Source organism: Coccinella septempunctata, chromosome 9 (genome assembly GCF_907165205.1).
Source record: "Coccinella septempunctata chromosome 9, icCocSept1.1, whole genome shotgun sequence".
In the NCBI taxonomy this organism is placed as follows: Eukaryota; Metazoa; Arthropoda; class Insecta; order Coleoptera; family Coccinellidae; genus Coccinella; species Coccinella septempunctata.
In genome coordinates, this window is record NC_058197.1 from 4713268 (window position 1) to 4737435 (window position 24168).

At 35.6% G+C, this 24168-nt stretch overlaps 3 protein-coding genes and 1 long non-coding RNA gene across 4 annotated transcripts; all 4 read left to right on the top strand.

Moving 5' to 3' along the window:
* The first annotated feature begins 4818 nt into the window (after positions 1-4818).
* LOC123320999 lies at positions 4819-6624 on the top strand. Its single transcript, XM_044908500.1, has one exon. The coding sequence runs from the start codon at positions 4819-4821 to the stop codon at positions 6622-6624; it is 1806 nt and encodes a 601-aa protein (XP_044764435.1).
* Positions 6625-8243: 1619 nt separating this feature from the next.
* Positions 8244-8892, top strand: LOC123321000. Its single transcript, XM_044908501.1, has one exon. The coding sequence runs from the start codon at positions 8244-8246 to the stop codon at positions 8748-8750; it is 507 nt and encodes a 168-aa protein (XP_044764436.1). The 3' UTR covers positions 8751-8892.
* Positions 8893-10121: 1229 nt separating this feature from the next.
* LOC123320463 lies at positions 10122-12348 on the top strand. The gene is made up of 2 exons (XM_044907797.1): positions 10122-11608; positions 12142-12348. Exon 1 carries the CDS (start codon positions 10159-10161, stop codon positions 11569-11571), a length of 1413 nt encoding a protein of 470 aa, XP_044763732.1. The 5' UTR covers positions 10122-10158; the 3' UTR covers positions 11572-11608; positions 12142-12348.
* An 8087-nt stretch (positions 12349-20435) lies between these two features.
* On the top strand, positions 20436-20851 carry LOC123320464. Its single transcript, XR_006538763.1, has 2 exons — positions 20436-20736; positions 20802-20851. It is a non-coding gene; the product is annotated as an uncharacterized LOC123320464 (long non-coding RNA).
* The last annotated feature ends 3317 nt before the right edge of the window (positions 20852-24168 follow it).

Sequence of the window (24168 nt, forward strand, 5' to 3'; positions counted from 1 at the left end):
GGGATCTGGTATCTCATGGCTATGGAACAAGAAAACTATTCTATAAAGTACCAAGAATGCACAGGACTATTGGTCAGAGGTCCTTCCTGTTTCTTGCCCCGAGGACATACAATGGGTTGCCGCAGGAAATACAGTCAATAATTCCATTACAACATTTCAAGAAAGCCATTAAGCGTTGGCTTTTATCTCATTCCCGACAACGAACAGCTCAGTTGATCGATGTTAAGAACGCATAAATTGGTTGAAGCAGAGAGTTTTCACCAGGCCGTTTAACCCTCAGTGAACTATTTTGGAACAACTACAATCAGGATAATTCTACAGACTTCAATAACCATGCACAAGATTCGTCTTTAATGGTTATAGAGGGAAAACTTATACTAACTATAATTTCAGTTTATTCCAAATGTTCTTTATTTCCCGGTAGAAATGAATTGTGTTGATTATAATTATTGTATTGAATTGTATTCAGTCCGTGGAAATAAATCTATTATTATTATTATTTATTATTTGATCCAAGAAAATTTTATAAAGTTTATATCTGTAAAAGACAAGGTTTTCAGCTGTCCTAACCGCATGACATATCGTGAAAAAACTGTAAGCGGTGGCAAAAATATAAGTAATCTTTTCGCGGATTTTTTCGAAAGTGTCCACGTTGCACCAAATTGTAGAACTGACTTTGATGGAAAGCAGGATTTCAGCTCCTTCCTGTTGGAAGGTATCAATATTGATACCGTGGACGTTGAACGCGCTTTGTTATTCCTGGATGTTAATAAGAGTCCAGGGCCAGATTCTATTCCCGCATTGTTCATTCGATCATGTACTGTGTCTCTTTTTGAACCGTTGACAATAATATTCAATAAATCTCTCAAATCTGGGGTTTTTCCGAATCGTTGGAAGTTGGCATGTGTCGTTCCTATCTTCAAGGCTGGAAGTAGGCTATCGGTAGAGAATTATAGACCAATAAGTAAACACTCTATTTTTGCTAAAGTGTTCGAGTCCCTTATATACCCCCATTTATTCCATCTTGTCAAATCCCAGATTATTCCCGAGCAACATGGTTTTTTCAGGGGTCGTTCCGTTTAAACTAACCTGGTCAATTTTACTGAATACTTGCTGGAAGGTCTGGATGAGGGGGTTCAAGTGGACGTCATTTATACAGATTTTAGTAAGGCTTTTGATAAGATTTGTATCGGTAGACTTTTTGGAAGGTTGTATGGAGTTGGGGTCTGTGGGTCTCTCCTGCGGTGGTTTGAGTCTTATCTCAGAAATAGGTCGCAATACGTCTCTGTGGAGGGTTTCGAATCACGGTACGTGTCGGCTTCATCGGGGGTTCCCCAGGGCTGCCATCTAGGGCCGTTATTATTTATAATATACATAAATAATATAATAAAAATATTTAAATTTTGCGAATGTGATTACTTTCTCGAGGAGGAACGATCCTATATTGTTTACATACTTGTCGCTGCACACACCGCTGATGCGTTCAAGTCATGTACGCGATTTGGGTGTTACTTTTGACTCTCATCTCAAATTTAACCTGCATATCGACAATATCGTAACAGCGTCAAGCCACATGCTCGTTTTCATATTGAGACAAAGTCGTGTTTTTTGCAATTATAAATCCTCCATTACCCTTTATTACGCTTATGTGTTCAGCAAGTTGAATTTCGCTTCCATTGTATGGAACTCCCAATATAACACTTATATAGACCGAATTGAGAAGGTTCAGATGAGATTTCTTCGTTTTCTAGGTTCAAAGTGTGGTCTACGGTTGAATAGGGGAGATCCAGAAAATTATATAATAAGGTTGGAACACTTTGATATGATTAGTTTGCAGAATCGCAGAATTATGAGTGACGTACTCTTCGTAAATAAGCTATTAAGTAATCAATTGGAATCATCGTAACTCTTATCGCGAGTCAACTTTCATGCTCCTTCGAGGAGATTCAGACAGCTGGAAACCTTCGTCTTGCCTTTGAGGCATACTAACAGCTCCAGGAATTCCCCTATTATTAGAATGCTTGGTCGTTGTAACAGTTTTAAGGATCTAGTGGATGTAATTGGTCATAGCCACGAATATGTCAAAAGATGTTTGGGTAACCACTTCAGAGATATCTCTACTTAATTAATTGTTTTTTTTTCGGTGTTCAATTCCTTCGGAATTGTTGTTTCCATTAATATTTCATTCTTCCGATGCGTCCGGTTAGGCGCTTGGAGTACTGTACACTATACAGTATTCCTTCTTTTCTTTTTGTATTGTATTCTCCGGACCAGAGTATGGTCATAGTGAGCCAACCCCCTCAATTCGCCCGTGGTCCTTGATGAATGTTTACACATTCGATGACTGCGGGAAGTAGTTGAACTTGGGAGCCATGAATTGTTGTAGGAGTCTGCAGAGAAAGTGAGGTTTGGTTCAGTCTTTGCGTGACAGGTGGCGTATCGTGATGAGAATATCTCAAAGCGAGGTCCCAAGATCGCATAAGACCACCATCCTCCGATCGAGAGATTCAGTGCTATACTGTACTGACGAGGGAAAATGATCCCGAAACCGGTCTACAGTTGCACTTGAATTTTTCGACTTCTCTGGGACTTCCTATGATAGTTCATGACTAACTCACATTATTGGAACGACAATTCCTTCGGAATTGTTGTCATGTTGGTGTCATCCACAAAATTCGTCGACTCGGTATCTTCGATCGAATCTGCAACTTCACACATATCATTTATCATTAGGTCCTTTCGTTTGCATAAAAAGTGTAGCACTTTTCTACACTCGATGTCGATTTGATTTACACCAGTGTGAAGGAAGTGTAGTTTATCTACAAAAAAGAGATGTAAAAAGATATGTAAAAAGAAATGTAGATAAACTACACCTCCTGACCTCCTCTACACTGGTGTAAATTCAATCAGCAAACGAATACTAAAATCGACTGTAGAAAAGTGCTATCTCATGCAATGATAGCGAATTTCGTGAACACTTCGTTTCCACATCACACCACGAACATGTGCTACCCTCAACAAGTCCGCGTTATTCAAATTAATAAGAAATTCCAAAGTGAACAAACAATAACTGAGGTGAATTTCCTCCCAGAGAAATAATAAAGAAAAATTATAATGAATAATGAGGAAGAGAAAATATCGAACACCCACAATTCCATATTTTCCGAGATTTTCAATGAGGAAATCTTTATTCAGGCAATCAAATGCCTTAAATAGATCGATGAATAATCCTGAGACTAACATTCCTTTTTCCAAGAACTTCAAAATATTATTAGTGAATTGAAATATATAGCCGTTTGGGTGGACCGATTTTTCAAAAATCCATGTTGAGACGAATGGAAAAGATCATGAATATTGTAATATGTCAGAAGTCTAGTCACCACTGCTAGCTCAAATACTTTCGAAAAACTATTCAACAGGTTTATAGGCCTATAGTTTTTCCAGTCCTCAGGATCCCCATACTTGAATATTGGAATTATCACCGATAGCTTGAGCTGCTCAGGAAACACCCCAAACCTTCACTATATGACACAATATTGAAGAGATAGCATCAACACAACACAACAATTTTAACTGGAATTTCGCCAATTCCAGAACTTGAATTGCTTTTCAGTTTCCTAAATATCTCAACAATCTCCTCTATGGTAAAGGGCTTCAAGTAAAAAGATGTATTAGTTTCAATATTGCAAGCAAATTTTGAATTATTGAGATTTTTCATCATGTTCGGGATCAATTGAACCAATAATTCATTTTAATCATCCGCTGTTTCCTGAGGTGATTTAGAAGTTGTATTTTTAAAACTGCCTTCATTCCTAATTTCATTGCATATTTTCCACATGGCTTTAGTCTTATTATCCGAGGTTTTAATTTCGTTCTTGTAGTATTCTCTTCTAGCATCAATGAGTATTCAGTGTAATATATTTCAAGGGAAAATGTATATTGAAAATATTTATGAAGTCATTCGAAAAGCTTTGCCATTGCTTATTATCCTGGAAGCTGATGACGTTTTGTTTATTTGTTGAAGCACTGAAACCGACTGGTAACGCTTGAAGAAAAACCTATTAACAGCTACTCCTTCCGGCCAAAAATCTGCACTCATGGCATCCTGCAAATATTCTGCCGGAAATGGAACTTTGAAAGATGAATATATCTCCGGTTGTCTTGATTTCAATTTTTCACATTTAACGTCTGGTATATGCGGTTTGAAAAAATCACACAGCTTATTCTCTGTAGTGTCAGGATTTAGTCGGGATACATGAATGTATGACATTCTCATTCTAGGTACAACTGTTAAGGAATTAGTTTTCTGAGTACCAATTATTGGTTTTGGGGATTTTCTTGTTGCGTTTGTATTGCGTTTTCCTCTTCTTCTTCACTACCACATTCCATTTTGACTATCAAACAATATAGCATATGTATGTTAGCAAATGTTAATTTTGACCCCCTTTATAATATAATGATAATGTCCGATGATGAATGTCAAAGGAAGAATAAGAGTAAAGAACCCATGCTCTGTGCACCCTGTGCTTCTATGTAACCTGCTTTCTCTATGCATAGGTCTAAGACAGAATTACCCGACCTTCCTTGCCGAGTGGTACGCTTTTTACCTGATACTTTGTTAGAGCACCGCCACGTGCGAAATAACCGTCCGCCATTTTACTTTGTAAATAAAAGCTTTCGCCCACGATACAACTTGCGTTTTTATTTCTTACATCAGAAGTGGGATTAAATTTCTTCCTTCGAAAGAAGAAATTGAGGACCCTATTGTGTGAGTGAAAATCGTTTGGGTTTTGTGAGAATCTACAAGAGTAAGCCAAAATGGATCAGCAAAATCTCAACAACGCTCCCCAAGAAAGTGAAGCCATTTCGGTAATGCGGATAATGGAGAACCAGGCCCAACTTCAAATGAAGATGATGGAACTGCTAGCCAACATGTCTAGTTCAAGGAACGACACTGACCACGTGGTGACCGCACAATTATCTTTAGCCCAGTTTGACCCCGACGATACAACCTTTTCTACCAAGGAGTGGATTGAGGAAGTAGATCGAATTAAACTCGAAACAGGTATGTCTGATACTGTTGTAGTACTGAAAGCTGGGCAAGCCCTGAAACGCCATGCAGCCAAATTTTATCAAAATTGGAAACCGATTCTTAGAAATTGGTCAACATTTTCTAGGGATTTAGAGATAGCGTTCCCTCAGAAAGGAACTCCGGCTACAAGGCTTAAAGAGAGCATGTTGATAAGTAGCGCAAATTTTAGTTCATTAGTAGAGTATGCTCATGTCAAGTTGAATTCGATCAGGAAATTTTATAATAAGTTTCCCTGGGAAATAGTTTTGAGCTTGGTAACACATGATATTACTAATACCGAAGTAAAGAATAGAGTAGTATTACAAGAACCTGAGGACGAGATGGAGCTGCTGAAATTGCTTTCTTCATTTGATTCCGACGCTCCACTAGTCTCAGATAATAGTAGAAAAAGATCAAATCAAATGAAAGTAGAGACAGAAAGTAGATTCAATGGTCAATATAGAAAATGTGGTTATTCAGGACACAAAGCAGATGACTGCAGATCGACAAAAAGACGTGCACAAAACCCTCCTTATGAGAGACAAGTTTTACTTTGTAATTTTTGCAAAAGAAAAGGACATCTTGAAAAATTTTGTTTCGCTAAACGGGAAAATGCGAATTCGCTTAACAAAACGTTGATCGCTAAAAGTTCTTCAAAGATTTGCCAATATCCAGAAGGGGAACTCAAACATAACGATAATTTCGTACAAATCTCATATTTAATAGATACTGGCTCAGATATAAGTCTTGTGAAAGAAAGTATTGCTAAGAAATTGAATTGCGACATCGTTCTCAAACAGAAATTCATCTCAGGAATAGGAAATGTATTATGTAAAACTATAGGAACAACTTACATTCTATTTTACAAACGCGGACTTGCCATAGAAATTGAATTTAATGTTGTTAGTGATCACATAATCCCTCACACAAATATTGATGCGTTAATAGGAATGGATATTCTCAGAGAAAAAGATATTCAACTAAAGGTTGATAAAAACTGCGTCTACTTTGAAACTACATTCAGACCCTTCAAAGTCCTCTCAATCGATAGTAAAGCCGAGTCAAGAATAGATTTGTCAGGATTGGACGAACAACTTAAGATTAAAATCATGAAAATTATAAACGAGTCAGTTCAATCAAAACCTGAAGCAGTCACCACAGGTAGATTGAAAATTCAATTGAAGGAGGATAATCCTATTGCTTTTCGTGCTAGAAATTTTTCCTATCAGGAACGACCGAAAGTTAAAGAAATAATCAAAAAACAACTAGAATCTGGCATCATTAGGCCTAGCGAATCAAATTATGCAAGTCCCATTGTTCTAGTTAGGAAACGTAATGGTGAGATACGATTGTGCGTAGACTATAGAGAATTGAACAAAAAGGTCCTTCGAATTAATTATCCTTTGCCGAGAATTCAAAATCAAATAGACCTATTAGCAAACGCCAAATATTATTCGAAGCTCGATATGAAGTCAGGTTTCCACCAAATGGAAATTGAAGAAAGTTCAAAACACATCACAGCCTTCATAACCCCTGATGGACTTTATGAGTAGGTATAATAGAATGCCCTTTGGTTTTATTAATTCGCCACCATGTTACCAATCAGCTATTGATAAAGCTCTAGGAGACTATAAAGACATAATTGCTTTAGTTTATGTCGATGATGTTCTTTGCCCCTGTGAAAATATTGAAGAAGGTTTCGACAATCTGAAGAAAATTATAACTCGATTATCTCAATGCGGATTTACTTTAAATTATGAAAAATGTGAATTCTTCAAAACATCGATAGAATTTCTAGGCGTAGTAATAAAAAAAGGAACTGTAAAACCTAGTCCGAGTAAAATAGAATCTCTCAAAAATACCCCTCAACCAGTAGATGTGAAAGGTGTACGACAATTTTTGGGTCTTGCTAGTTATTTTAGAAGGTTTATAAAAAATTTTGCCACACTCACCGCTCCAATTTCTTCTTTACTAAGAAAAAGCTCTGAGTTTAAATGGACTGAGCAATGTGAAAATATCCGCTCAGAAGTTATAACACGACTCACGCAAAAACCACTACTTAGGATCTTCAATCCTGATTGGGAAACAGAACTTCATACAGATGCTAGCGCTGTTGGAATTGGAGGAATTTTAATGCAAACAGATTCGGAGAAAAAAACACATCCGGTAGCCTATTTTAGTCGAAAAACCACTCTTGTAGAATCTAAGTATCACTCGTATGATCTTGAAACGCTGGCCATTGTAGAGGCCACTAGCTATTTTCGAAATTACTTGTATGGCATTAAATTTAAAATTTTTACCGATTGTAATTCCGTAAGAGCCACAGCCCTAAAGAAGGAATTGCTTCCAAGAGTAGCTCGTTGGTGGATTCGGTTGCAGGACTTTGATTTTGAGATAGAATATCGTCCTGGTGAAAAAAATGAAGCATGTTGATTATCTTAGTAGAAATCTTCCCTGTGAGAACAACATACTGGCGCTCTGTAATGTTAAAGGTTCTCCGCAATCTATCAGAGAATGGCAAAAGGCAGACCCCTTCTGCATAGGACTACTAGATGGAAGTTTACATGAAGAGGGATTCTCAGTACAAGACGGAACCGTTTATTAGAGGGCAAGGAGAACTGATCCAGCCAGATGTTTTGTTCCAAAGTTGGCGAGACTGGAGATCATGAAGCTGTACCATGACGAGTCTTCCCATATAGGATTTGAGAAGATGATTGCCAAAATGAAAGAAGATTTGATTTGGCCAGGACTGAGTAAGACCGTTCGCAAATATGTACAAAGCTGCCGGTCCTGCACAGTTGGCAAATCTCATACTGGCAAAAGACCTGGCTTTTGTTAACTTACTGATGTCCCAATTGAACGATTGGATACGTGGCACATAGATCACGCAGGACCATTAGTGAAATCTTTTGGATGCACCCAGATCTTAGTGATTGTCGATGGTTTCACACGATTCATCAAACTATGCCCATTGAAGCAGAGAACTACAGAAGAAAGTATAAAAGGTCTACAGAAGTCATTTGCCGAATTGGGAAAACCGAAGAGAATAATAGCAGACAGAGGAACTGCATTCATATCATCGAAATTCAAGCAATTTCTTGAGACAGAAGGTGTAAAATTGCATTTCATCGCCACAGGACTACCACGAGGAAAGGGAAAAGTCGAACGAGTTATGAGAATTGTTTTCAATGCATTGAGGTGCATTCTTAATGAAAAGGAAGAGAAATTATGGTTCCAAGCCCTACCGAAAGTCGAAGATGACTTGAATAATACAGTTAATAAATCGACAGGGTATGCCCCAGTTGTTTTGATGAAAAACGCGAATAAACGATTAACAGCTACCATGAACCTATTAAGCGATATAGTAGTAAAGCCAATAGAAGTCAATAAAGGAGCTCTTAGGGAGAAGCTCAATGTTGCAACCAATCATACAAAGAAGAAATTCGATGAAACCCGAAAAGCTAGTTACCCGTTTGAAGTTAACCAAAAAGTTGTAATGGAAGTGACACAACTATCTAATGGAGGAAAGTTGAAGCCAAAATTTATTGGCCCTTTTGAAATCAAGGCTGTCTTACCGAATGATCGATATGTACTGAAAAGGATAGGCGGCCAGAATAGAACGACCACGGCAGGCCAGGAACAATTAAGAATTTGGCCTGAAGATCCTTGTGAATTGTGAAATTTTCAATGTGACAGTGTATCTAACAAAAACTGTGAAAATGTTAACTGTTTAATGTTTGTATCTATCATTGCACTACAAAATCTAATACTGTTTTATACGATTTGAGTTGAATTAATATGCTCCGAACTTGATAGCCTTGAAATATTAGCTTCTTTGAATGGTTTCAATGTCATTGCGAAGACCAGGGAGGTTCGCTTATTTTTGTTTTCTGGTGTAACAGGTGTTACAGTTTATTGTTTTTAGTTTTGCTTTTATTTTATCTGAACCGTAGTATTGACACGCATGCCCGTGACTTAGGCGAAGTCCTGTGTGGTATACCTCTGAGCAATGCTATAGTCTGATAATAGTTTCTTTTGGTTAGCCAGGTTTGATTTTCTTTCATTCATGTACACAAGATTAAACTCTTTTATGTTTACAAGTTCTCTTTAACAATGTTGCTTGTTATTAAGATAAGTGAAACGAGCACGTTTCAATGGTCAGTATGGCCGTGTTAGCAAATGTTAATTTTGACCCCCTTTATAATATAATGATAATGTCCGATGATGAATGTCAAAGGAAGAATAAGAGTATAGAACCCATGCTCTGTGCACCCTGTGCTTCTATGTAACCTGCTTTCTCTATGCATAGGTATAAGACAGAATTACCCGACCTTCCTTGCCGAGTGGTACGCTTTTTTCCTGATCCTTCGTTGGAGCACCGCCACGTGCGAGATAACCGTCCGCCATTTTACTTTGTAAATAAAAGCTTTCGCCCACGATACACCTTGCGTTTTCATTTCTTACATGTATGAGTTTTAACAAAGGTAAGTGTAATGAGGTACCTCATAAGCCCGTTCATTGAAAACACACAACTCATAATAACAGTTTTATGATTTTCAATTCGAAGCGCGAAATCAGAATACTATTCCTTGTATTTTACATAAATATCGACAAGAAAATGAACATCCTGAGGGACAAAACATAAGTAAGACGTTAATTGTTCCTTTTCTTATCAAATAATTATCGATGTTCAGAAAATACTCTTTCCAATTATGTACTTTTTCCTATTTTTTTTTCTTTACAGAATGGACGCTTTCCTGTTTAACGCCTTCGGAATTAGTTCCGAACCACTTGGCCAACTCAGTAGAAAGGACATCGAAAGGAAATTGGGTTTGGAAGAAGTCAAAATTTTTGCTGACTCGAACAAGATCTATCAACCTGATTCATCTTTGTCTAAAAACTCCGGAGTGAGCTTCGAATCACAGCAATCAGCTTCCCAACTGAGCGAAAAGGTTTTGTGTTCGGAAAAAGCCAAAGTCTCTACCGAATCTTACAAAATGAACTAATATGATTATTCATTGTATGATGACATCTTCGGAATGAGTTTAGAATCTCAGCAATCAATACCCCAACTAAGCAATGAGGAAATGGAAATGATTTGTTGTCTGGAAGAAGCCAAAACCTCTGTTGATGTGAACAAGATCAATCAACCTGCTTCTTCTTTGACTAACACTTTCGGGAAGAATCTCGGATCACAGCAATCAACTCCTCATCTCAGCGATGAGGAATTCGAAAGGATTTTGTGTGTGGAGAAAGCCAAAATTTTTGCCGAATCGAACAAAATAAAACAATCTGATTATTCATTTTCTGACATCTTGGGAAAAACTTCAGAACCTCAGCCATCACCACAACAAAACAGCAATGAGGAATTGGAAATAATTGTGCGTCTGGCAGAAGCTAAAATCTTCGCTGACTCGAACAAGATCTGTCAGCCTGATTCTTCCTTGTCTAACAACTTCGGAATGGGAATCGAATCACAGGAACTCAGCGAAAAGGTTTTGTGTTCGGAAAAAGCCTCTGCCGAAACGAATAAAATGTACCAATATGATTATTCATTGTCTGATGACATCTTTGGAATGAGTTTAGCACCTCAGCAATCGACACCCCAACTCTGCAATGAGGAATTGGAAATGATGTGGCGTCTGGATGAAACCGGAATCTTTTCTGAATCTAACATATCCGGAAATAGTTTCGAATCACAGGAATCAGCTCCCCAACTCAGCGATGAGGAATTCGAAAGAATTTTGTGTGTGGAGAAAGCCAAAGTCTCTGCCGAAGGGAACAGAATGAATCAATCTGATTATTCATTGTTTGACATCTTCGGAACTTTAGAACTTCAGCCATCACCACAACAACTCAGCAATGAGGAAATGGAAATGATTTTGCGTCTGGAAGAAACCAAAAGCTTTGCTGAATCGAACAATATCAATCAACCTGATTTTTCCTTGTTTAATAAACATGGAGTGAGTTTCGAATCAGAGCAATCATTTTCCCAACACTGCGAAAAGGTTTTGTGTTCGGAAAAAGCCAAAGTCTCTTCCGCATCGAACAACTTCGACAACTTCGGAATGATTCATGGTCAACTCACTGATGTCGAATTTGAAAGGATTTTGGGATTGGGTGAATCAAATGTCTCTGCCGAATCGACCACGCAGATAAATCGATCTCATTCCGACCAATATATGACAGATTGGAATTCGCAGGAGCCAATAAAAATAGATGATATGTTTAATGGACATAGTTCCCATCAAGCACCGGACACTCAACTCCAAAATTCGATTATTTCACCAGATTCGGGCATCTGTGATGAAGGATTAGCGGAATCCGATTCATCTTCATCAACTCCACCTACCTATTCCCAAATTTTCAAAGTAAAAGATCATAAAGATCAATGTTTACAACAGAAGGAATGTTACCGAACATCGGTACCCAAGTCCACACCCTACGTCTTCAATACAAAAACAATTCGGGTTTATGGAAAAATCGCAATTACGAAATAGTTGAAAGTGTGAGACCAACAAGTATGATACCAAAAAGGTGAGTGATTTCTACCATATAGGTACTACCACTTATATTCAAAACAAATCATATGCAGGTCGTTCCACGCCTCGCGCCACCTGACGATTAATGTTCATTTTCTAACTTATGATTATTCTAACCGAAAATCGTGTATTTCATGCATTTTCAAATCAGATACATGGAAAATGCTTTGTTGGACAATTCAAGCAGATAACGTCATTCTTAAAACATAAGAATTTTTTGTTAATTGAAACTTGATATAAATCCGAAATAAATTGAATATATATAAATATATACTGCTAGGTTAAGGCTCTTAGTTCTGTTAACTTATAAATATATATATCAAAACAATTAAAGAATTTTGGAAGACCTGTAATAATACTTCTTTAACGTATTTTCGGAATTACATGAACAATTCTTTCAGTTTTGTTTTTGTAATCATATTTTTTTATCACGAAATTTCGAAGAGACTTCAAAATTTTCACCAAAGCCGCAATAATGCGGTTCATTCCAGAAATAATACAGAGAATAACCAATTTATATTTTTGCAGTGACGTCATCAAGCCAAAAGTGAGAATAAGACAAGGTGTCCGGAAACTGCAAAAACAGAAGGTAAGTTTTGTACTATTATTAGGTATGAATTCAATTATTATTCTTATTCGTGTGTTTCTGCTTACTAGGGCTGACTAGACTTGACTGTTTTGTATGAGCAGGTGATTTTAAGGGAACAGTTTATTTCATTCTTCTTTAAATTCTGCTGTGAAAAGAGAAACACTAACCTTGTAGTTATTTATAAGAAATTTAGTATAGATTCTCCACGAGTATATGGGGGGTGTTCGAATTTGAGTAGAGATCTCGTTCACACTTCTTTGAGTTATCAATCGTGGGTTCGATCCTGTTTGGGATAATCTTCCGGACTGTTCAGATCAAAAACAATAACGATTCACATTATGGCTTGATCAACTGAGACATAGAGAATATACGGAAAGAATATCTGCATTCTTGGAAGTTGGAAACACAAATCTAATTAAATACGAAATGGTGGAGAAAGAAAATGGTTGTGGAATAATGTACTTTTATCATTATTACACGCACGACGTATCAGAGAATCTTTGGAAACGAAGCTATTTGTAGACAAGTACCGGGTACTAGGTGTACCTATGCATCTGAACATTTTCATTTTTATTTACTCATCATTCGAATTGACGCGTCCTTCATCAAGTTTTAGGTTTTCATTTTTATAAATAATAAAATGAATTTCCTTGGAATTTTCAGGTATTCAAGTGTTCCAAATGCGAATTCTCTTCATACTTCAGGGATATTCTGGACCAGCATATCTACAGAACACATATACAACCAAATCAAGAGTAAGTAGAGAACAATTCAGAATTCAAAATTTAGAATATGTAGTACCTAACTATTTTATACACTTTATGTAAAAGAAATTCAACAGGTGAAAATAATTAGAGGCATGTGTCATATTTAATACATACATTACTTATAATGCTTTCCATACTTTCAATCAATTCTAAACAAATATGTTTATATATCTATGCCAGTACGATGTGGGTGATTGTCTTCCAGAAATCTCTGACGTTACCACATTTTCGTGTCATCGGAAAAATGTGGCTAACATATTTTTTAAAGAAAAGCCTCGTGATTGTACTCGTAGATACTCGATAAGCTTCGTTTTGCTGTCAATTTCAAACTTCGATATCCTGATCGTCCCTTCAGTATTCAATTCATTCATTTCATCGAAGAATGCACTATCGATCACCATTCTTTTTTTTGTGATGGCCTCTTTCGACGAAGAACGTAAAATTCATTGAACTCGTTGTATGAATAGCTAATATTTCAGTCAAGTCGAAAGATCGCTTCGAATGAAACCTCATTATGAATGAAGTAGTAAAATCGTATTCCTCAATAATAATAAGTCAAATTGAAATCGTAGGTTTAGGAATCCTCAGGAAAAGAAAACATCTAATTTTTCATCTAATTGGTTTGACCAATGTAACATTTTCCACAAGAACAAGGAATGCTGTAGATTAAATTCGAGAGAGAGTTCAATGGGGTCGGATCTTTAAGACGGGTGTACAAGCATCTGGTGGACTTCACATTATAAATTTAAATTACAGCATTCCTTGTTCTTGTGGAAAATGTTACATTGGTCAAACCAAACAATACTTCAAATCTCGAATTAATCAACATAGGAATGACTGTAAAAATCACAATCAAGACAAGCCCAATAAAACAGCTTTGGCGGCGCATCATTTTGAGACTGGTCACTCATTTAAATTCGACGAAGCAACCGTTTTAGATAGAGAGCAGAATTGGTTCAGAAGGAACGTAGAGGAGATGATCCAGATATATATGGCTAATACTGTGAACCTGAGGACGGATTGTGCCAACCTTAGCGTAATTTACAGTAATATTTTAAATATGTACTCTCGCCAGAGAAGTTGTTTTACATCGTGAACCTCATTTTAGATTTTAAATTTCTGTATATATAATTGTTCTATTTTATTGTTCGTCATTTTTAATTGTACGTCGTTTATACATTTGAAACATCCAGCTGGGGGCGCCGCTTCCTCCGTCGAATTTTCGATGACTTCTGCGTAAAGAAAATGTTGTTTTTATTCAACTAATTGAACCATATGATTGTCAGTACCCGGTTTGACGACGGAGGGAGTGTGTCGCTGTCCACCTGCATTGTTTACCGTGCAGCGTATGTTTGAAAATGAAGGAATTTTAAAAACATCATCTTTGTCTAGGTAGGCACATAGCTTGTGAATTTTTGCCCTTCATCTTATTTCTGCCTTTTTTTGTGTGTTTCAGAGCTTGATAAAGCAACAATAAAGTTGCGAAACGTTGCTCTTTGAGAAAATTAGATGTTTTCTTTTCCTGAGGATTCCTAAACCTACGATTTCAATTTGACTTCTCATTATGAATTATTCTTAAGCCGATTAGATACATGGCAGAACAGACTTTTTCCGCCGACCTCTTAATAATATAATCTCATAAAATCTCATTTTGAAGCGTTGGGTATGAAGAAGAGGAAAGAAAAAGTCTATAAAGCATTTCAGTGGTGGAACCTTGTATTCAAATCATCCGGTTTCATGTTTTGGTTTACGTCATTGTAAAACCAAGAATTCTGAAAAGTTGTTACTTGTAAGTGCAAAATATGAGGTTGAGCAAACTTAGAAAAGGTGAAAAATAATAATGTTACGATTCAGTTAAATCTCTCTCTGAAACTCACGATTTTTTAAGTTCCATTGTCTTATATATAATTTTTATGTTTTTATATTTGAAAATTTTATTTATTGTTAATTTTACTATCAACGGAAAAGAAAAAGCACCCCATTCATCTGTTGCTAATAGGGCGTCTATGTAAGTAAAAATAATAAAGTTTCATAATTATTTTTCGGAAATTTCAAATATTTTAAATTGTACTGTAATCAAGTGTTATTGTTCATGTTGAAAAAAGGTTGCTCATATTGATGTACATTTTTGTGAGATACTTAGAATTATCTGGAGAAATTAAAGAATAGCATTTTTCGTAATCGCTTCGCTTACCGAGTGACACTTTGGATCGGAAGTTAGCATGAAATTTACATTCGCAATAGACTTCGTAATCGATAGGGAACATGAGCTTTAAAGTTTGCTTTTTATCGTATCTGTCATAATGGAAATAAATAGCGTTGTGAAGTATAGGGCGAATGAAAGTATTGTACAACTTTAACTAAATTGAGTCCAAGCAACATATGAGGGGAAGAATTGAGAATCCATCTTGCGTTTTTGAAGTGAGTTGAATTAATCATCAGATATCACTTAATCATTGCCCCTACAAAATACTTCTTCCAAATAACCAGTCGAATATTCCTTATATGCGCACACTGAACAGTGAACACATAGGCACACAAATAGCGACGAATAGTCATTTCGGCTCTGTAATCCGATGTGAGAATAATCTTTTGATTCCAGCATTAGAAACAAAACAACATAAAATACTTCGCAAGATGTATGTATAAAGATTATTTGGTATTATCGAATTGACTACTTATTGACAACTTAGAAAACAAGGATTCACAACCATTTCACCATGATTCCTTAGACTTGTAAGCTCACCTAAATGTTTTTCCGAATGCATTGTTTTTTGAAACATCAACTGAACTACGGGTCTTTCGTGAGATTTCAAAAGGAACGAGAATAGTTCATCATAACTTATTATATTCTCTTTCAGAAGGAGTAAGAAATTTACCTGCACAGATTGTTCATTTTCGACGACAGATTTGAGAATATTTCTGAATCACATATTTGTGATACATAAATACCGCTGGTACAAATGTCCAATCTGCCGTGTTTGCACGACATCTCCAAATGCAAGCATGGAGCATTTTCGAAAAAATCCTGATCACATGATACCATATGGGGAAAGAAACTCACAGAAAAAGATAATTCAACCGAGACGAGAAAAAAAATACAGGTACAAGTCGGATGAGAACTTGAACATCGAGGTGAAGAAAGAAGGTAACAAAGAAAAGTGAGTATACACCTATCAAAAATTTACATTTCCGCATAATCATTATATCATATCATATCAAATTATTTTGTCTTCTCTCAAAATGGGTTTTTATCTTATTATATGAAACAGTTTATTGTACTTGGAATTTTGTAGCCACTTCAATCAAAAATCACTGAGTGAATATTTTACTATTTATTTTTGGTTTTTCAGGATTGTTATAACACCCAAACCTCATTGTTTCAAGAAGGGGAATAAAATAGAAAAAAAATTCTACTGTTAGGTTCGTGAATTCAAAGGGAATTCACAAGGGTTGTAATATTCACCTGAAAAATTACAACTGCAATGCAATATTACAATAAATTTGCGAATTTCAACATGAAACGGTAATTTCACAACATTATTGTGATCTAAATTTTTTTTGAATCACAATATTTTTGTGAATTATCACATGAAAATGTGATTTCACAACGTTATTTCACAAAGTTATTGTGATTTGAGAATTTTTCTTGTGAATTTGCGAAGAAAAAAATGTTGTGTTGTAGAATTACAATGCAGAACCCTTTTAATTTTAAAATTCCTTCACAAATGTGCTTATACAATGTGTTATTAAGGCGGTTGTTAAATTACCACGAAAAAATATAATTGTACATGATATCGCGGCACAATTTCCTTCAAGGATCGAACACTTTTTATTTACATTTCTACGGCAAGAGAAAAATCTTACGCGAAATTTCTGAAATTTATTATGGTCAAAATATTTCTCTCGAATATGAAAACAGAATTAAAAAAAATCAATCGGTTTCCATTAGAGCGTTCCAAAGATGCCGCTTGAAATGTTATAAACAACTGATGATCTCACGAAGGCCAAAATTGTGCTGTTCTTTTTCCGATCCACGCAGAGTCTGATCTGAAGCTGACTTTTCAGAAGCTCATCTAGTGGCAGCTCCAGGAGCTTTCGGGTGTAGATCAGTGAAGAAAAGACGAATTTTTTTGTTGTTACAACTATTCTGTGCATGTCTAGGAGTGTGTGTACAGGATTTTTTTATTGCTTCCTCCCCTCCTCATTTTGGACTGCTGCCTTATATTGTCCACACACCCCAATGCCTGTACCTCTTTCTAATTTTGATCCATCAGTACAACATAGAGTCCATACAGATGACTTTTTGTCCAATTTATTCATCGCATTGAGGCAGTCCACAATGACGTTTTTTGTAGAAATTTTTTTCTCGACTTGTTCTTTATATGAATACATTTCTGAAGATATAAATAAAATATATTTTATTCTATTCTTTGTATAATTCATGTAGGAGATTATAGGTTCCTGCATTCCTCCTCAACCATAATCGAAAAACAAATTCTGTCACTTGGTCAGAAAATATTTTGAGTAGGTACCTACTGCTGAAAAAACTCGTAAGTCTGGGTATTTCTGTAAAATATCTATTTTAAAAATGTGTTAAACACATTCATAGCTTGAACGTAATATTACAATATGATTGCAAATATCAAGTCATTTTCCACCTATGCGGTACGTGACGTCGCTCGGCTGGATCCGAATTCACAGCTTGAATGGAATTTCATAATGCAATTGTAAAATCACAACTTTTATCTGCTTCTAGATTCATTCCGTGGCCAATCAAAACCTTTCCTGCAACTGGCACCTGCTCGTTGCCCAATCCCATATCCTATCGTAGATACTCACTAACTTACACCATAACCCAATTCATTCTGGAATGATCCACTGTGTCTTCAAGAACTCTGAAGTGCGAAGAGAGATACGTGGTTCAGTTTTTTGTTTAATATGATTCAGTTCTTTCAAGTTCCAAGTATTTCTGCCTTCCAATTTCCTTGAAAGTTTCAAGTGTGTGACAAAAGAAATATATACTGGTAAGTAGATAGTTCACATTTTTTGAAAGCGATGTTTATTTTTTCGATTTGTGGTTTTCCTTTGGCAGATACTAATGAAGAAAAAAATGAACACCGCATGCATACAACTTATTATTCAATTATTCTGTATCAAAATATTGCTTATTGGATTCCTACTTATTTCATTTTTTTTTCAGGAATAAACCACCGATACGAATTCTTTATGGAAAAACGATATGTGTTTACAACCTATGTATTCAGGGAGGCCCTAAATTTAATCTATGGAGATGTTCCGAAGGATGCATTTCAACATTCATCCGGATTCTGGAAGTAAGTCAAGCACGAGGAAATCAAGTTTTATAGAAAACAAATTCATAAATTTATCTATTCCAGAAGATTGTGTCTTTTTTGTTGGAAAAAGACTAGGTATACTTTGTTTTTGAATTTTAATTTTATACTCTTATGATATGAACCGCTCAATAAGCGCATACTTATATCAATATTTTCAGAAGCTGATATTTCATAGTTGAATGCTTCACAATTATGTTGATTTTTTTATTTATCATTTTAGATGATATTTGTGGTTGTTGTTTTTGTTTGATGTAATGTTTCATACTGTTTTTTATAGTGAAGATTATATTAATTTCATGTTGTGGTTGTTTTTTAACTAATATAATGTTTCCAAATTTTTGTTTTCCATATTGATGACTATATTTTATGATGTAGTTGTTTTTTTTAATTAATTTAATGTTTTTTTTTCCATATTGAAGTGTATATTTTATGCAGTGAATGTGCCAAATTCAGTTGAATTTTTGAAATTAACAATTTAGTTCTGTACAACTACTTTGATCAATAACAAAATAAAGACAATTATGCAGTACTTTTCATGGTTATTTCACGAAGTAATTTTAAAAGGGTGTGGGGTATTTCTACAATGAATTCTGGAATTTTAACAAGTACTTGAAATTCACAATTAAATTCTGTGAATCTGCTCTGTTTATTCACAACATTATAGTATTTTACGTTCTAATTGATGCTAAATTTCACGACGTATTTTCGCGAGAACGAGAGGTGATTCCACAATGAATCCTGTAATTTCACAAAATTTTTTAATTTTACAATTTATTTCTGTAATAATCCTTTGCGAATTCACAGAATGAATGTAATTTTACAGTTGATACCGTAAAAATCTATTGTGATTTCACAATGAGTATTCACAGGTTTAGTTTCTAGAAAAATCATTAGAAAAAATTTTATGTGAAATCACAACCAACTTGTGATTTATATTTTCTGTGATTTTACAAGGTTTTCGTTTCAGAATATTCCTTGTGAAATTCCAGTGATTATCGTTGGTCACAAATAACCCAAGATTTTCACTGTAATTCCACTATTTCGTTCTCTCAGTGTACTGCTACCTATACGTGAGAGCCATAAATTAGAAAAGAACCATTAGTAAAAGACGAATGTTATTAGCGAATCGTACACCCCGACTGTTTCGCCTTTTCGAGTAGTTAGGTACATAATTTCGAAAAATTTCGAAGTAGTTAGGTTGAACAGTGGGTAATCATCCTCTCCAAAAAAAGCATTTATTTGCATTCAATTTTTTGGCGTTTTTTCGAATTCATGACATATCTTTATTTCCTATTTTTACTATTATTATTGGACCAAAAAATATGGGCAGTCCCGGGTTCAGTCCTCTATTGCATTCTGATAATATATACCGAAACACAGAACACGGCCTTATCATCAGGTGAAATGGACTCGAAGGCACAACTCAGTTTAGCAAGGCTGTGGTCAATTTTAAAAATAGAATAATGAAAACATCCCTTCCATTATGAAATTCCAGCTGCTCCGTAAGCCCCAACCGTTTACAAAATTGACCACTAAAATTTACGGTTTTACCTCCGGTGCATTCAACAACAAGAGTAATATACCTGAGAAACAATATCAAATATCGTGGAATATTGTGCTCCTTATTCTTGTGTGGTAAAATCACATAAACTTCTTCCGCAACTATTTTCAAACCGAATCAATGTCTTCCTCTTTATTTTAGATCCGTTATATGTTAAAGTTTGTGACTTAAATATAAAGTTTCTTGTTTGTTTCTGTTCTCATTATCTATCGCAGATGGTAAGAAATTTTCACCTCATTTATAGTGATAGTGGAAGCTGAAAGTTTGAATGACTTTGAATTTTCTCATTTTATGTATTGCTCTATACCTACATAGAGTCCAACACTCCAAACGTTATTTTCAGAAGGATGTTGAATATCTTATATCTGAATCAAGTTTTCTACAAGAATCGAGGAGTAGGGATCGGTCGCCCGAAAACTCTTTGAATCGAAAGATCAGTGCCCAGAAAATGTATTGCCCCGAAGGATCACTCGCCAGAAAATACCGCCCACTACCTCCTGATTGGCCGACTGACCAAAGGACAATTGTCTGTCATCTTTATCTAACCATTTATGAAGTTTGACAGAAGTTAGGCACAGATTTTTGATATGATTGTACAAGTTGGAACAAATATGGGGATTTAATTTTAAATTTTGTACAGCTGACAGCTGACCATAGATAACCTAACCTGTTTGTTTATATTTACATAACCGTTACAGTCGGAGCCGGAAACTTTCTGATTTTTATTCGACTTATTACACTAATTAAATGAGACCATTGATATTGATACTTTGAAAGCAATCTGATGATTACATGCATTAAGAGTTCTTCTTTTGGGTACATCAAACTTTCCATTTTCCAAAAATAAAAGTAGGTATCGAATGAATTGTACAGAACAAGTACCATTCTATTCAGTTATATATATATTTTTTTAGGTAATATTAGATGATCGAAATACTCAAAAATCTGGAGCATTCTCAAATAACAAAATTAAAATTTTGGTATAAGTTTAGATTAGGGCCCACCTCCGATTTTGTCGTCGATTTTTTCTTAGATAAAGCATTGTATGAACAATCGATTGGTACATGTCTCAACTTTAGGAGACTTGTAGTTTGGGAGATATGATTTTTCGAAATTCTTATGGAAATTGCGAATATTCGGTATAAATCAGTCGAATTGTAACATTTTCCCTGTTTAGCTCTTAAATAACTAAATGCAATCGTTTATGCGTGTAATTAATATCTCAAAATGGTATTTTCATGTACAAATATGATTTTTCACTGTCCCAACCTAAACTGACCTAACCTAACCTCAAAACCATTATTTATATTTTCATCGAAAAATGAAAAATTTCCCACATTTTTCGGAATAAACTAACTGAAAACGTTAACTCATCGAGTTATCTCAAGGCTAACATTCGAATTCATTGAAATTGATGAAAAAATCGAAGACAAAATCCAAGGTGGGCGCTAAAGTAAACAGGAGGAATGATAATCAAATGTGATTTAAACCAATACATTTTATTGAGGAGTAGAATGAGTATCTGTTTTTGAAGTGGTCAGTGAGAGTCTGCAATCTCGAGTTCCCGATACTTATCACTTTCAATCCCTCAAGAAAATGCAGAATTTTCTTGAATTGAATAAATTATATCGATTACAAGAAACAATGTATGAAAACGTTATAACATTCTCCTCAAATATGATTTCCCAAAGAAGATAATATATGAATACTGATGGAAGAATCAATTTTGGCCCGCAAGATGCCTTTTAATATAAAATATTTCAGCTTATTTCGTGAAAAGTTATTATTCGTACAATTCACTGCTAGGGAGAAAGGGTCTTTTACTGGAGCTCTTTTATCATACACCAGATTGTGTGGTATCCCGTCACATTAAACTCTACTAAAACTTTATCTCATACTGTTGCTTTACTCATTGTTGGATGTTGAACATTGTTATGCTTATTATCAAGAAAATATATCGTGGGCAAACAATCAAAACCCACTAAATCCCTTTTTTTTTGGTAAAATGCCATTTTATCACCTGTAAAAGATCTTTAACTCCAAAACCATCTTTCCAAGCGATCTATAACCTTCATAATTTACATCAAGCCCTCAATAGTCTAACATTCAACAGTAAAAACCTATCAAGTCCACTTAGGGGAATTCTCAGAATGCAATGGGTTATGATTGTATGCTCACGATATATAGATAGATGTAATCAATCAATGATCGAAGTAACATTTCATTTATGTCAACATTACACATTAAGCATGGATTTCACAAAACTCCCATTGTCCGATCAACAATATGACAGTCCCTCGGTTTCCTAAACCAAATCACTGTTACTTTTGCATTTCTGAATATTTGGAAGGAGTATCAATTGAGAATCATTGAATGGAGGTGTATATAGATCATAATTGGATGCCAGAATGATATTCTGAATGCTCATGACTGAATTATCAATTGCAAAGAAATTGACGTTTATATGTCAAGCAAGCTTTGATTCCCAGATCAAGCTTTGTGAAACCGGGGATAAGGCTTACATTAATTGTGAATGAGCTGTAAACAGTGAATTATTGATTTGAGACTGTAGGCTTCACAGTTTCATTTTTTCCGAGTACATTCTTGATATATCATTTCATATTTCATGTATTTTCAAGTGAAATAGAAATTTTTCATATCTCTTTTCTTTCATTTCACAAATCCTATCACTATTTCAATATTATAATACCTATCTTTGAAAATGGAGATTTAGCAGAGTGGGAATGGGATTGAAGAGCAACAGAGAGCAAATTTTTCTTGGGATGTGCCAGAATTATTTTTTCTTCAGAGTTATGGGTGTATAATAATAATGAGGAAAATTTTTCTTGATTGAAATGTTCATTAAGGTTTCATAAAAAAACTATGCTATAATGAGTTTTAATTAATTGAGGGAATAATAGAAAACAGTGTGTAATTGTAACATTAAGATACGAAAAAGAAGAAATTAAGAATAATACAAATAATTATCAGATACAAACAAATAAATTGTATGATGACTGTAAGTTTCAATTTTTACAATGGCTTGGACCAGGACCGTCAAAGCTTCGGCGGGCCTTGGTACATAAAGAAATTACAGGCCCCCCGTTGGTTTTAGGTGTTAGCATTGTATAAAATACAGGCCGATTCTTCCCTCCCCCTACGGGAGGGGGGATAAAGAGGGTAATTACCCCTCCAGAGCCAACAACGATTTCGATTTCATTTATGAAAAAACTGAGAAAAAACAATATTATATAATGAAATGAAAAGAAGAGATTCCTTGTAGAATTTTAAGAGAAAAATATGCCAGCTCTGGACACTTGCAAATCATGTATTCAGCTGTTTCTGCTTCTGATCGACAGAGGCTACAAATCTCATCTCCTGACTCACCCATACGGTGCAAATGATATTTGTACCGACAGTGCCCTGTCAGCAGTCCCACCATCACCCGAGGCTCAGCTCGTGACAACTTTAGCAGTTTTCTGGTGTAGATCGGTGAAATCATCATGAATTTCTTTGACTGAGTAAGTCCAGGAGTGTTTCTCCAGAGGGTTAGTCTGTTGTTCAACTCCCATTGTTGGATCCCATTTGTATTGGTACTTTCCGAGCCCACAGAAAGGTTAAGGTCCAGCAGGATGCTCTTTTTGCAAGTTCATCGGCTTTCTCGTTTCCTTCAACAACACTATATAGTGCCCTGGGTACCCATATATAGTAGAGTCACTTTGTTGTCTCTGGCCAGTTGCTTTATGGTATTACGGCACTCCCATGTCAGCAGAGATCTCTGGCAGTGTGATTCTAGGGACCTCGGCGTGGCCTGGCTGTCCTTGGCGATATAGATATGCGCACCTTTGAAGTTCATTTTAAGACACTCCTGAGCGCATACGTAAACAGCCAGTGTCTAGGTCTTCAAAATAGAGGGTTCACCTCCCAGGGCTTTGGAGATCCTCAATTTAGGTCCATATTCGCCAATGCCAATGCCTATTTTTGATCCATCAGTAAACCACGTGGATGACTTTTTGTCCAAACGATTTAGGAAACTTATATTGCACTAGGACGGTCAGCTTTAATCGTTTCAAAGGGCGTTTCGAAATCGAAAATGATTGGTATAACATCCGATGGTTTTTCCAAGAGGTTTGAGTCCAGTGGATTCAATATCTTCATATATCCAACCCAGTTTTCGTGTAGGAGATTCCCGTTAAGGGATGTTCTTATTGCTTCTAGAAGGCTACATTTCCTCACATGTAAGTGTAGCGAAGGCAGATCAAGTGTGGCCTCAAGCGCTGC

What these genes read in the sequence shown, in the direction of transcription:
- LOC123321000 (XM_044908501.1), top strand. Translation starts at nt 8,244, where the DNA reads ATGAGAATTGTTTTCAATGCATTGAGGTGCATTCTTAATGAAAAGGAA.
- LOC123320999 (XM_044908500.1), top strand. Translation starts at nt 4,819, where the DNA reads ATGGATCAGCAAAATCTCAACAACGCTCCCCAAGAAAGTGAAGCCATT.
- LOC123320463 (XM_044907797.1), top strand. Translation starts at nt 10,159, where the DNA reads ATGGAAATGATTTGTTGTCTGGAAGAAGCCAAAACCTCTGTTGATGTG.